The sequence below is a fragment of the Pseudophryne corroboree genome, chromosome 2, assembly GCF_028390025.1.
Source record: "Pseudophryne corroboree isolate aPseCor3 chromosome 2, aPseCor3.hap2, whole genome shotgun sequence".
NCBI lineage: Eukaryota > Metazoa > Chordata > Amphibia > Anura > Myobatrachidae > Pseudophryne > Pseudophryne corroboree.
The window spans coordinates 637,920,737-637,936,349 of NC_086445.1; the positions used below are offsets into that span (position 1 = coordinate 637,920,737).

General features: G+C 44.0%; 1 protein-coding gene across 2 annotated transcripts in view; it reads left to right on the forward strand.

Annotated features, from left to right (window-relative positions):
• Positions 1-10,589: 10,589 nt before the first annotated feature.
• LOC135041525 (cadherin EGF LAG seven-pass G-type receptor 2-like) overlaps positions 10,590-15,613 on the forward strand; it is a 407,444-nt gene continuing 402,420 nt past the window's right edge. For both annotated transcript variants that reach the window (XM_063954943.1, XM_063954944.1), the window contains exon 1: positions 10,590-14,679. In XM_063954943.1, coding sequence (XP_063811013.1) covers positions 10,986-14,679 — 3,694 coding nt within the window. In that variant the 5' untranslated portion in view covers positions 10,590-10,985. The remainder of the gene's footprint in view (positions 14,680-15,613) is intronic.

A 15,613-nucleotide genomic window follows, 5' to 3' on the forward strand; every position in this document is an offset into this window, starting at 1 on the left:
CGACCGAAAGGACTGCATCTGATACTGTGGAGTTTTCTTTTGCTGTTGGGGAACAAAAGGTAAAAAGGTAGATTTACCCGCGGTCACTGTGGAAACCAGGTCCGCGAGCCCATCCCCAAACAACACTTCACCCTTGTAAGGTAAAACCTCCATATGCTTCTTTGAGTCTGCATCACCCGTCCATTGGCTGGTCCATAGAGCTCGTCTCGCAGAAATAGCCATGGCATTGGCTCTGGAACCCAGCAGCCCAACGTCTCTTTGAGCGGCCCTCATATATAAGACTGCTTCTTTAATGTGGGCTACGGTCAATAAAATGGTATCCCTGTCCAGGATATCAAGGTCAGCTGACACGGTATCTGTCCACGCTGCAACTGCACTACACACCCATGCCGATGCTATTGCCGGTCTGAGCAAAGCACCTGTATGCGCATAAATAGACTTTAAAGTAGTTTCCTGTCTGCGATCAGCAGGATCCTTGAGGGCTGCCGTGTCCGGAGACGGTAGCGCCACCTTCTTGGACAGGCGTGTTAAAGCCTTGTCCACCCTGGGAGAGGATTCCCAACGTACCCTGTCCTGTGCAGGGAAAGGATACGCCATAAGAACCCTTTTGGGAATCTGCAGTTTTGTTATCTGGAGTTTCCCAAGCCTTTTCAAATAACTCGTTAAGCTCATGGAATGGGGGAAAGGTTACCTCAGGTTTCTTTTCCTTATACATGCATACCCTCATGTCAGGGACAGAGGGGTCATCAGTGATATGCAAAATATCTTTTATTGCAATAATCATATACTGAATACTTTTTGCCACCCTTGGGTATAATTTTGCATCATCGTAGTCGACACTGGAGTCAGAATCCGTGTCGGTACCAGTGTCTGCTATTTGGGATAGGGGACGTTTTTGAGACCCAGAAGGGCCCTGTGACCCAGTCCAATCTGTGGATTGACTTCATGCTTTTTCCCTGGACTCTACTTTGTGCATTCTCTTATGTAATGAGGTCACACTTGTATTTAACATATTCCACATGTCCGTCCAATCATGAGTCGGCGTTGCCGATGGAGACACACCACTCATCTGCTCCACCTCCTCCTTGGACGAGCCTTCCGCTTCAGACATGCCGACACGCATGTACCGACACCCCCACACACACAGGGATATATCTATAAGGGGACAATTCCCCAACAAGGCCCTTTGGAGAGACAGAGAGAGAGAGTATGCCAGCACACACCCAGCGCCAACTGACACTGGAATAAAAACCAAGATATAGCGCTTTTTATATATAATAAATGTGTATACACTCACTGCGCCTTACAAATGCCCCTTCCCCCTCTTTTCAGCCCTCTGTCACCGTGTTCAGCAGGGGAGAGTCCGGGGAGCCAGCTTCTCTGCAGCGTTCTGTGGAGAAAATTGCGCTGTTTGTGCTGAGGGATCATGCTCCGTCCCCTCCAGCGGCGGGCTTCGGTCCAGCTCCAATATACAAAAAATGGCGGGGGATTTTTTCATTTACTGCCTCCACAGCCTAATGTACCCTGTTGCCAGTCCAGAGGTTTATATTGCTGCCCAGGGCGCCCCCCCTGCGCCCTGCACCCATCAGTGCTTTCAGTGTGTGTGTAGTGTGTGGGAGCAATGGAGCGCAGCCTTACCGCTGCGGGCTTACCTCAGTGAAGATTTGAAGTATTCTGCCGCCTTGAAGTCTTCTTTTCTTCTTATACTCACTCGGCTTCTATCTTCCGGCTCTGCGAGGAGGACGGCGGCGCGGCTCTGGGACGAACGGCGGGGTGAGACCTGCGTTCCGACTCCCTCTGGAGCTAATGGTGTCCAGTAGCCTAAGAAGCAGAGCCTATCATTTAAGTAGGTCTGCTTCTCTCTCCTCAGTCCCACGATGCAGGGAGCCTGTTGCCAGCAGTGCTCCCTGAAAATAAAAAAACCTATCAAAATTATTTTTCAGAGAAACTCAGGAGAGCTCCCCTGTAATGCACCCTATCTCCTCTGGGCACAAAATCTAACTGAGGTCTGGAGGAAGGGCATAGGAGGGAGGAGCCAGTGTACACCCATACTAAAAGTTCTTTATAGTGCCCATGTCTCCTGCGGAGCCCGTCTATACCCCATGGTCCTTACGGAGTCCCCAGCATCCTCTAGGACGTAACAGAAATATATAATAATAATAATAATAATAATAATAATAAAATACACCTACGGGGTGATTTGCACCAAGGCCCCCATTGTACAATGACTTCCCATTCCCCATCAAAAATAGCCCCTCCGGTGAAAAAAGATGCTTAGTGTTATTAAGCAACATCCACTAGTGGTAATAGCATACCTCCCAACATTTGAGATCCGTGGCTCGGGACATCTGTACGCGCATAGCGCGTGTCCATCCAAAAAGGGAATGTGGCCTATGGAAAGGGGTGTGGCTTTGCGGGAAAGCCTGCGGTCGCGAGCCACGCACCCGTTTTCGTCACTGAGGGGGCATGCCCAGTGCTCTATTAGCTGCTGGCATGCCCACTTTCCCTCTGTCTCCACTGCGCACATCGTCTATTCTCCGCTGCTCAGCCAGTGGTGGAAGTACCAGTCAATGGAGTCGGTTGCCGCCGGACTCCTGTTCTGAAGGAGGCACCTTCTCCATTGCCTCTTGTCACTTAAACCACTGTGCGCCCACCACTTACATCAGGCAGTGCAGTGATAAGCAACGCTCCCTCTATCCGTGTAAGGGGAGGCAGCGTTTGCCGGCGGTGTCAGGCTGAGCTCCCACTCCGAAAGCACAGCGGGGCGGTCTCACCATTTGATGTTGTTCTTTGTAAAATACCTACCATTTGCCTTCCTTACAGGCAGCTGAAAGACCAAGTTCACTTTCCTTATATGACTTGTCCCTAGTTTTGTATCCACCAGTCTACACAATGAACATGTCTGAAACCTTTCACTCTTTTTGCTGCCTCAGAAGGGGATGTAGTTATTTTAGGTTGGGGTTTTCCTGAGGTGTTGGCCAGAATGCCCGAGAGCTATTCTCACTCGTGGGTGTCCACGAAACCCATAGAGTGGGAATAAAACCTGCCTGGCGAGTGCAGCAAGCCCACAAGGGGCTTTGTTGTACTTGCCCCCATGCCGGCACCCTGGCGGCTGGGATTCCGGCCGCTGGTAAAGCATACCCAACGCCTCAGGAGAACCCTCAACCTAAAATGGTTTCCTACTACTGCAAAGGGGTGAAAGAGTCTAACATAACAGGTACACGTTCAGTGACAGATTTACTTTCAAGAAATGCAATGTGTGGATTACATGCGGCAGATCCAGTGATGTCACAGTAATGGTGCCCATACAAAATTCAACATGCTGGATTTTCTTGATTCACCAACCAATTACTGCCTCACAGCACTGAGGTCATGGGTTCGATTCTCACCATGGCCCTAACTGTGTGGAGTTTGTATATTCTCCCTCCTTGCGTAGGTTACCTCCGGATACTCCGGTTTCCTCCCACAATCGAAAAATATACTGGTAGGTTAATTGCTCCCAACAAAATTAACCCTGGCGTGAATGTGTGTGTGCATGTACATGTGGTAGGGAATATAGATTGTAAGCTCCACTGGGGCAGGGACCGATGTGAAAGGCCAAATATTCTCTGTAAAGTGATGTAGAATATGTGTGCGCTATATAAATAACTGGTAATAAATAAATAATATGTGTATATGTGTCTGTGTGTGTGTGTAATATGTGGCTGTGCGTGTGTGTGCATGTATAGCTGTGTGTGTGCATATGTGGATGTGTGGGTTGGTGGTGAAAGTGAGGGAGGGCACCATCGTCTGCTTCGCCCCCGGGCATCTCATATGAACTTACGCCCTGTGCTCAGCATCTATTCTCCTGTCACTGATAAGCAGAGCAGCAGTGACCAGAGCCTCGCAACTGCCCCCCCCCCCCCCCACCGCGGGACACTGCGGCCCGCGGGTGGGACAGTGAGACAGTCCCCAAAAAATGGGATTGTCCCGCACAAATTGAGACAGTTGAGAGGTATGGTAATAGATACCAGTGGCAGAGCCCCCATCCTCACCCCATGTCAAGTGCCACAAGTGTATAGTGCCCCCGTCCCCTCCCCAAGTGTCACTTTACATATATATATACTACCAACCGCTCACTCAAACTTTTATTGGGTCAGCAATCCCAATCCCCTCCCCACCCCCAAAAGGTTAACCCACTGTTACTCCCCCCACCACACCAACATAGCCCCTCCCCCACACGATATAGCACAGCGGAGGGGTATGGGTCATTAGGACGACCACACCTAGGTCGACAGGCATTAGGTCGACCACTATTAGTCGACATGCATTAGGTCGACATGTACTAGGTCGACATGGGAAAAGGTCGACATTAGGTTTTTATTGAACTGTTTTTGGTGTTGTTTTCTTCGTAAAGCGACGGGGAACCCCAATTAGTGCACCGTGATCCCTCGCATGGCTCGCTTCACTCTCCATGCTTCGAGCAAGGTGCCTCGCTCCGCTACTGCTGCGCTTGGCACAGGTTACCATTCCCAATTGTAGTCCACATGGATCGTAAAGTATGAAAGAGTTATAACATTTTTTTTACATTAAAAACTCATGTTGACCTTTTTCCATGTCGACCTATTGGCCATGTCGACAAATAGTAGTCGACCTAATGACTGTCAACCTAAGTGCTGTCGACCTAATGACCGTAACCCCAGTGGAGTGTGGGCCAGACAGGAATTATTATTTGCCCCCCCCCCCCCCCCCTGCTGCCCCTGATCTCTGCACACACAGATCAGCATAATTGTACTGGGGGGAATGATGTTCCCCTCCTAGCACTTTTAGTTTAGGAGCATGGGGCATGACTTAAAAGAGTGATGTCAGTGGTCACAGACTGCAACATTACTCCCAGGGGGCAGCGGCAGCAGGAGGAAATCCATTCTGCACTTGTACAGTATGGATTTCCTCCATAACAGACGGGGAAGCAGCAGGGAGTGCTGGACGTATATGATATGACCTAGGTCCTCATTCCGAGTTGTTCGCTCGCTAGCTGCTTTTAGCAGCATTGCACACGCTAGGCCGCCGCCCTCTGGGAGTGTATCTTAGCTTAGCAGAATAGCGAACGAAAGATTAGCAGAACTGCTAATAAATAATTCTTTGCAGTTTCTGAGTAGCTCCAGACCTACTCACAGATTGCGATCAGCTCAGTCCGTTTAGTTCCTGGTTTGACGTCACAAACACGCCCTGCGTTCGGCCAGCCACTCCCCCGTTTCTCCAGACACTACCGCATTTTTCCCTGACGCGCCTGCGTATTTTAGCACACTCCCGGAAAACGTTCAGTTACCACCCAGAAACGCCCCTTTCCTGTCAATCACTCACCGATCAGCAGAGCGACTGAAAAGCGCCGCAGGATCCACAGCAAATCTACTAAGTTTTTAGTTAAACAACTAAGCGCATGTGCCCTGCATGCCTTGCGCATGCGCATTTTGCAACAAATCGCAGCATAGAGAAAATCGGCAACGAGCGAACAACTCGGAATGACCACCCTGGTCAGGTAACACACTCCTGGCTGTGGTCATATCCCATATGTTTATGCCAGACAATTTGTTAAAAGACTGACAGGAACTGTTTTCTCATACTACAAATACCATCTTTGTATCCCGTGGGTGTCTACAGATTTGCAAAGTATTATACTTGCTGGGGATCCACTGTTCACTTTTAAAGCTTTGAAGACATCAAAATCAGATGATAGAGAAAAGTGATTTGGCAGTAAATTAATTCACAAAATATCAGTGTCATTTCAGATGAAGCTGAGCCTGCTGAGGAGCTCCTAGTTCAATCTGTCAGTGGCATCAGCTGCCAAGAGACTCTAAACGCACGCTACATTCAAAAGATTGTGAGATATTTGCTTTCAGTTTAATGCACACAGCTTATATATATTTAGATATTATTATATTGAAAATGACCTAAGTGTTTTGCGTTGATTTATTTTGTGCACACAAGTAAAACAGGAACATATTACGTGAACTTCCAATAAATCAATTGTGTTAAACGGCAAATAGTGTAATTTTCAAAACACACACTTTATCTACCAATGAACTCATATATATATATATATGTATATACACATATGTACGTACACACACACACAAATAAATGATATATATATATATATATATATATATATATATATATATATATATATATATATATATATAAAAAAGGTAAAGTAAAGGGCGGCACTCCAATGGTTTTGGGAAAAAAACAGCTCACTAGGCCAGCTTAGATTCTATCTATATATATATTAGTTGCTGCATCAATGTATTTGTGTCACCCACATTTAAGAATATTTGACCATTTCATAGTGTCTAGTGCAGTGAAAAAGTTACAGTTTCTTTGAATAATTTGTTTCTAGCGTCTTTGCATTATGTTATTTGCATTTATTGCCTTCATTTGTAGCCAAAATGAAATGTCCTCCTTTCTCCCTTTCTCCTCTGCTGCCTTCACCCCTCCCTTTTTTCACTCCCCAGGGCAGCAGATTTATAAAAGATGATGGGATAATAGAACAATAGGGTGAGATGTGCCCACTCTGCCATTCTACAGTGCATCGAGGAGGGAACCGTGGAGACCAAGTAGAAAGAGAAAAGGATTTCTCAGCACACAGGACAACTAGGATACAACATAGAGAAGTAGAAGTCTCACTAAAATATCAGATGGCACTCTTGAAAAGGCCCCCCAAAAATGAAATCTGTTCCCTTGCAGCAACAATGTTTTAATCCCTATCCAGCCTATTTTTAAAGCCCTGTATAGGTGTCAAAATATGGCTGCTGTATGGAATGAAACTTCCTCCCTTCTTTTTGATACTTAGAATCAGAACAAAATGCACAGTTAAGAAACTGGGAAAGGTTTCCTCCCCAGGGGAGGTAATAACTCACAGCATATGGTCACAATATCTGATGGGTTTCAGACTGTCAGATAAAATGCCAGTGTGGCAACGTCAGATGTGTGTAGCATAATTTCTGCACTCCACTTTGAGATGCTGTGAACCACATGGCTTAATGATACTATGATGCCACACCCCCAACATCTCAGCAAGAACAATAAGGGGATAAAGATAAAAAGAAATTAAAAAAAATCCAACTCACTTGTTATAACCTCTCATGAGATTATGTTCTGTAGCCCAACTCTCTGTTCCATGACAACTTTTCCCTGGAACCTTCTTTATATTTCCTGCCATCCTACTCTTTCTTTGACACTATGGAGAATATTTACTGAAGTGCGGGTTTATAGAAGTGATGATGTTGCCCATAACAACCAATCAAATTCTACTTAACATTTATCTAGCTCCTTCTAGAAGATAACAACTAGAATCTGATTGGTTGCTATGGGCAACATCTCAATTTAGAAAAACTTTAGTAAATATACCCCTATGAGCCTGACTCTTATTTGGGAATAAAGTAAGAAAGAGCAAGAAGCCGTATACCTAGACAAACCATGTTGCGATGCAAAGGGTGAAAATACATTATTATTTTTTTGCACATGGTTAAATATTGGCTGCTTTTGCATGTAGCCCACAAATGCTGGAAGACTATGTTTGCACTGCAATTTAAATAAAGGTGGGTACACACTAGTAGATATATCTGCAGATCAATTGATCTGCAGATATATCTATGGACGGATCGGGCAGTGTGTTCAGCATACACACTGCCCGATCCGTCGGGGACTGACGTCATGAACTGGGCCGGCGTGTACACCCGCCCGCCCAGTTCAGCTATCAATCACCGCCGGCCGCCGCAGCATGTATACGGGCGGTCGGCCGATCGCCCCGTACACACACAGCGACGCGCCAATATATCGGTAGATATATTGGCCGTCGGCTGAGCTGCGCGGTCGACGCGATACGTCTGTGAACGACGGAGTTCACAGACGTATCGGCCGTACACACTGGCCGACGGTCCCACGATATATCGGCTGTTCAAGAGAACGGCCGATATATCGACCAGTGTGTACGGGCCTTAACAGTTTGGACAACAGTTCTTAAATCAAAATATTTTCACATTTTACATCTCCCACACCTGCAGTACAACATGGTTTTACCAAGGTGCACAATTGCTTGCCGTATTCCTGAAACAGAATCAGGACCTATGCTCTTAAATCAAATAAAAGCCAAACAGACAGCAGATATTTTAGTTTAAGTAGCTTTATTAACTGGTACTGAAAAACACTTTATTGCATGTAACACCCACCATCCTTGTCAACCAAAGGGAGAAGGGAGAAACAATAAATGGAACACTGACAAAGAAACAGAGAAAACAGGAACTTTTAGTTACAGTGTAAATAATTTTCATATTAAAATGATTAAAATTAACTTACAAACACCAGAATTCAAGAGACGAGTGGATAGCAAGTGTTTGTTATGTACAAAATAAGATACATTGTGTTTACAAAGTTATTTAAAAATGACGCATTGTTTAAAACATGGAACTATCCTTGTAAACTAGGGACATCTGACAACTGAGTCTCTTCTGGCCCAGTGGCTCATATGCGAGGTTGGCTTGAAAAAAATGAAGAAAGAAATGGAAAAACATAAAAATAAAAAATTGTAACAAAATGTCAGTAATCAGTTATGTGTACTTCCATAACCAGCTGAAGAGTGTAATTTTATATGTGTAAACCATGCTTGTATAATACAACACAACACATTGTCCATAACATTCCCTGCAGGCTGTTTCTGGAAGATAAAAAAAAAAACCTGCAGCTTTCCACACCCTGAATAAATCTCAGCTTCACCCTTCTGGTCACCTATTCATATGCTAATTAGTTAACACAAAAAAGTGAGACACATAAGCAGTGATCCAACATCCCCCTCTCCTCCCTGCAGAAAGAAATGTACCAAAGAGGCATTTCCCTTTTAAAATTCTAAATGCCTCCTTTCAAAGGGCTCAGTCGTGCCTGCAGGTTTATGGGATGGAACAGATACTAACAATAGCATTGTTACACAAAATCGAATGCAAGGGGATTTATTCTTAAGTAAACTTTGCAGTGTTTTATGCTGGGCATACACTATACAATTATCTGGCAGATCTGCTGGTTGGAAAGCAACAATGTGATGGATGAGAACAAATGACAATCGAACATTTGCTCCCAAGCACTGGCAAATTGATAATACCTGTGCTTCAGACAAATCGGTTACATCACAGATTTAACCAATTTGTATAAAAAAGTTTTTGTTTATTTTCCAGTGTTTGGGATCAAATGATCAATTGTCGTTTGCTCTCATCCATTACATAGTTGCTTTCCAACCAGCCAAATCCGGCAGATTATCTGTCAGATAATTGTATAGCGTATGCCCAGCATTAGATAGATAGATAGATAGATAGATAGATAGATAGATAGATAGATAGATAGATAGATAGTGATCATCAGCCATTGAAACACACATTTTTGTTTAAAAAGCCACAAAAACGTTTAAGCAAAGTTGTTAAACATACCTGTCTATTAAACCTCTATACAAAGTTGGGAAACATACCTGTCTATTAAACCTCTATACAAAGTAGGGAAACATACCTGTCTATTAAACCTCTATACAAAGTTGGGAAACATACCTGTCTATTAAACCTCTATACAAAGTTGGGAAACATACCTGTCTATTAAACCTCTATACAAAGTTGGGAAACATACCTGTCTATTAAACCTCTATACAAAGTTGGGAAACATACCTGTCTATTAAACCTCTATACAAAGTTGGGAAACATACCTGTCTATTAAACCTCTATACAAAGTTGGGAAACATACCTGTCTATTAAACCTCTATACAAAGTTGGGAAACATACCTGTCTATTAAACCTCTATACAAAGTTGGGAAACATACCTGTCTATTAAACCTCTATACAAAGTTGGGAAACATACCTGTCTATTAAACCTCTATACAAAGTTGGGAAACATACCTATTAAACCTCTATACAAAGTTGGGAAACATACCTGTCTATTAAACCTCTATACAAAGTTGGGAAACATACCTGTCTATTAAACCTCTATACAAAGTTGGGAAACATACCTGTCTATTAAACCTCTATACAAAGTTGGGAAACATACCTGTCTATTAAACCTCTATACAAAGTTGGGAAACATACCTGTCTATTAAACCTCTATACAAAGTTGGGAAACATACCTGTCTATTAAACCTCCATACAAAGTTGGGAAACATACCTGTCTATTAAACCTCCATACAAAGTTGGGAAACATACCTGTCTATTAAACCTCTATACAAAGTTGGGAAACATACCTGTCTATTAAACCTCTATACAAAGTTGGGAAACATACCTGTCTATTAAACCTCCATACAAAGTTGGGAAACATACCTGTCTATTAAACCTCTATACAAAGTTGGGAAACATACCTGTCTATTAATAACTTGCCGTTTACTTAGTTTGTCACAGCGGTGTGAGAATTGCTCCCTGAGAGCTTTAAGTGACGATACCTTTATTTCCCGACCTCACCACTACTATAGTAAAGACGAGCACATTTCCATTTGCAGCCGCCTGGAGGTACCTTCCCCCTTCTCTCTCCAGTGGACCCCTCCCTCTCCATGCTAAGTCCATTCATAATGCAGCTGAGCCTGAGACTCTGAGAGACACTGACCAGCGTTCCGGCATCCCAAGGAGAGGTCACGCCAGCCGGGACAGCGGCGACAAACCGTATATGCTTACCCTTGTGGACCCCACTTGGCATTGCCGCTTTAAACATAAAACACAAACCCACAGCTTTCCGGGGTTTCAACCTGAGCAGGTTGATTTCTAGCAAAAGCAGAGAGGGAGAGACTGTGTGTATAGAGGAGACAGACTGGCAGAGATGCAATGTATTCTCACCATCGGTTCTGCGGGATCGTTTACCAAGGAGCAGACACAACAGCGAATCCTACCGTGCATATAGGAGGAGTGTTCCCATAGACTCATGATCCATGCAGACCAGAAGCGAACACCCTCAGCAGTGACTGAACACAGCGAGCTAGCTGCACCTACATGCCGACTTGTGATGGAGAGAGACTGGGCCCTATCACCTCTACTGGTATGAGCTGTAGGATGGCTTCTCGGGACTCTTGTGTGCTGATGAACCTGTCAGTGAGTCTCGAGGAAAGAGAACATTATGATATGGCGTTTTCCAGGTCTCACATGTTTTCCTCATGTATAGGGAATGACATTCTGCTTGTAAAGAATACTAGAGGGTTTTATGACCCATTTTTATTTGGTTGGAAATGGATAAGACATAGATTACTGAGTTGTCTATGCCATCAGTACTACTCTAGATACTGCTCAGGGAGACTTGGTTCTATTGGAATATATGCTCCTATCTTTTATATGCTGCTACTTTTACCCATGGCATTGGGCCTGCCTCATCCAGTTTTGCAGGGGAACTGTTCGTTATCTCTGGTACAAGAAGAAAGTATTCTAAAGCCATTTACAAGCATCCCATCATTAATGCTATCTTGGACCTGCATTTCTCCAGCACCCACAAATCTTCCATCCATCTTAGCCATCACCAGTGAAGTCAAAACTGCTACCCCTTTGAGACCCCATACACATATCCATGTACTCACCACCATTCAACGCAGATCAGTCTCTTCTGACAAACCATCTGAACTGTGCATCATTCCTAGACAAGCACTACTGCCTTTACCAGATGTGCAACCCTCACCCTGGGGCATATGCCAACTGCAATGTTGGACTATAGGTTATCCTGGAGCAACTTTATCAAATGGTATGTTGTTTACCTCATTTTATCATTGCCTTAGTCATCAAAATCCACTAGACTTGAAACTACATTGCCAACCATGCAGTGAGCTGGAAAGCAAAAAAATTATATTGCACTGGAGAGTAATGTTGCCTCAGCTCCCTATGAAAACAGTTGATAACCATGGGATTCCCAGAAGCAAAAGGAATATTAACAACAGTCCACAGTTTCAGACACCCAGTTATCAAGTATCTGTACCTGAGAACAAGCCTGCAGGGACATTTGTAGTGCACCTGAGGGCTAGTGACCCAGATGGAGGAGATTTTGGAAAATTGGAGTACTCCATGGATGCTCTATTTGACAGTCGGTCGTCAAAATTTTTCTCTTTAGATCCTGCAACAGGAGAGGTAACCACAGCAGCAGTATTAGATCGAGAGACTAAGAGCACTCATGTTTTCCGCGTTACTGTAAGTGATGCTGGTATCCCTCGTCGTACTGCAATGGCAACACTAACTGTTACAGTAAGTGATACAAATGATCATGACCCAACTTTTGAGCAAATTGAATATAGAGAAAGTGTGAGAGAAAACATGGAGGTTGGCTATGAAGTGATGACTGTGCGAGCCACAGATAGTGATGCCTTAATGAATGCCAACATTGCTTATTGCCTTATTTCTGGATCAGGGGAAGTTTTTGAGATTGACCCTCGTTCAGGGGTCATCAGGACAAAGGGCCCAGTAGACCGTGAAAAGAGAGCATTTTACCAGCTACTTGTTGAAGCAAATGACCAAGGAAATGATCCTGGACCCCGTAGTTCCACAACTACTGTGCACATATCTGTGGAAGATGAAAATGATAATGCACCACAATTCAGTGAGAAACGTTACGTGGCACATGTACCAGAAGATGCTGCACTTGATTCTAAAGTTCTAGTGGTAACCGCAACAGACCGTGATCAAGGAGCTAATGCTGCAGTGCACTATAGTATCCTTAGCGGCAATGCTCGTGGGCTCTTCTCCATTGACCCTCAATCTGGTGCCATCTACTTAGCAGGTGCTCTTGACTTTGAGACAGGGAAGGAGCATTCTCTAAGAGTAAGAGCACAAGATGGTGGACGGCCTCCTTTGTCCAATGTTACTGGCTTAGTCAGTGTCCAGGTTCTAGATGTGAATGATAATGCACCAGCTTTTGTAAGTGGTCCTTTTCAGGCTGCAGTTTTGGAGAACGCACCTTTAGGTTATTCAGTGCTGCAGGTTCAGGCACTAGATGCAGACTCGGGTGAAAACTCCCAGTTGGAATACAGGCTCACAGGTGAAGCTGGACCATTTACCATAAGCAATAGTACTGGCTGGATTATAGTACAGTTACAACTGGACAGAGAAGCTGTGGAATTTTACAGCTTTGGAGCAGAAGCACAGGATCGTGGTCAGCCATCTTTGTCCACTTCTGCTTTGGTAAGCATTCAAGTACTGGATGTTAATGACAATGCCCCACAATTTACACAAAATGAATACCAGGCGCGTCTGAATGAAGATGCTGTAGTTGGTACTAGTGTTTTGACAGTGTTGGCACTTGATCGGGATTCCCATGCAACAATCACCTATCAGATTACTTCTGGTAATGCCCGACATCGATTCTCCATCTCAAGCTTGGCAGGAGGTGGCGGCTTGTTAACATTAGCATTGCCTCTTGATTATAAATTGGAGAGGCAGTTTATACTGACTGTCACTGCATCAGATGGGATGCAAACGGATACTACACTTGCAGTGGTGAATGTGACGGATGCCAACACACATAGACCTGTCTTTCAAAGCTCACATTACACTGTGAGCGTGAGGGAGGATCAACCACCAGGAACTACTGTAGTGATCATAAGTGCTTCAGATGAGGATACTGGCGAGAATGCACGCATTACATATGTGGCAGAAGAGGGTATGCCACAGTTTGCCATACACCCTGACACTGGTGCAGTAACAACAACAATGGAATTAGATTATGAAGATCAAATTTCCTACACATTAGCCATAACTGCTCATGACAATGGCATTCCTCAAAAATCTGACACTACATATCTTGAAATTCTGGTAACTGATGTAAATGATAATTTTCCGGTGTTCCAAAGAGGATCCTATAGTGGTGCAGTTCCTGAAGATGCACCCCCTTACACAAGTGTACTACAGATTTCTGCTACTGATCTTGATTCTGGCCTAAATGGAAGAGTCTTCTACACATTTACCGGTGGTGATGATGGGGATGGTGACTTCACAGTTGAGTACACCTCTGGTATTGTGCGCACTTTGAGACAGCTGGATCGGGAGAATATAGTAGAGTACAGCCTCACTGCTTATGCTGTTGATAAAGGACACCCAACTCCACATCGTACTCCAGTTGAAGTGATTGTCACCGTATTGGATGTTAATGACAATGCACCAGTATTTGCTCGAGATGAGCTTCAAGTAATGGTACTAGAAAACAGCCCACTTGGTCCACCTCTGGCCACGATTACTGCCAGTGACCCTGATGAGGGTCCAAATGCTCAGATCATGTATCAGATTGTTGAAGGGAACATTCCAGAGATTTTCCAGTTGGACATATTTTCTGGGGAGCTAACTGCTTTAGTTGACTTAGACTTTGAGGAGAGACCAGAGTATCTTATTGTAGTACAAGCCACATCTGCTCCGCTGGTCAGTAGGGCCACTGTTAGAATACGTTTGATTGACGTTAATGACAATTCTCCAACTTTGAGTGACTTTAGGGTTGTTTTCAATCATTATGTTGGGGGTGGTGGTGGCAGTTTCCCAAGTGGAGTGATTGGAAGAGTGCCAGCACATGATCCGGATGTAAGTGACATGTTGAGCTTCACCTTTTTGCAAGGGAATGAGTTGGGCCTTCTCCTACTTAACACTAGTAGTGGGGAGCTAAGCCTAAGCCGTGATCTTGATAGCAACCGGCCACTAGAAGCAACAATGGAGGTAGCAGTTACTGGTAAGTGCAAATTTGGTTACATTTTGTGACTTTTATATAATTTTTTTTAAAATTTGAGACATTTTGGTGTTTACCATTTTTACACTTCCATGAACTATTTTAGTTGTTTGCATGTAATTGCTTGTTTAATTTGAAAACTGATTTTGCTATAGACTTAATTGCAATAGCTACTGGTTTTGTTCTGATATCCCTTTTTTATTTGTTGCTATGTGTAGTGTTTTTTTTTTTTTTTTTTTTTTTTTTTTTTGTGGCCTTCAACTTCACAGAAAGCTGCTAAACTGTATTGTAGGCCATTGTAGGCCTGATACATAGTGAATACTAACCCAGTTTATGTACCATATATAGATTGCTTGATTTTGCTCTGTATATATCCAAAACAGTGGTCACACATGTATCCACCTTTGCAGAGTTTTGTGATTCTACTGTATATGTCTGCTTGGGTCGGATTTAGATGTGGACAGAAAAGCTATTGCTGCTGCTTAAATGGAAGCCACAGTGATGGATATAATATAGTATTGCAGCAGGAGGCATCAAACTCATCCAAGCTGCATCCTAGATGGACATGATGTCGCAATTGGGTGATTATGGCCCAGCCCCATGCTACATTATGCCGCATATACCAGTATTCTGAAGCAGCGGAGGCTGCGGCCAGGTGGCAGCTGGCTCAAGGAGACTTGCCCACTCTTCCAGGCGGCGAGGAGCGCTACCCAATTTTCCCAGTCTGTATGGTACACTGTTGCCCATCAGAAACATCTTAAGAAAGTTGCTGCTCTGAATACAAATCCACTTGCAGGGTGTTTTTTTTTTTATAAATACAAATTGCACCTGCATTTTAGAGTGCAGTTGTGGAAAAATTTGCATGAACTCATATGTGTTAAAATTGTTCCTGACTCATGAATGCGTAGTTGTAGCACAGACGTGGCCCTTTTCAAGT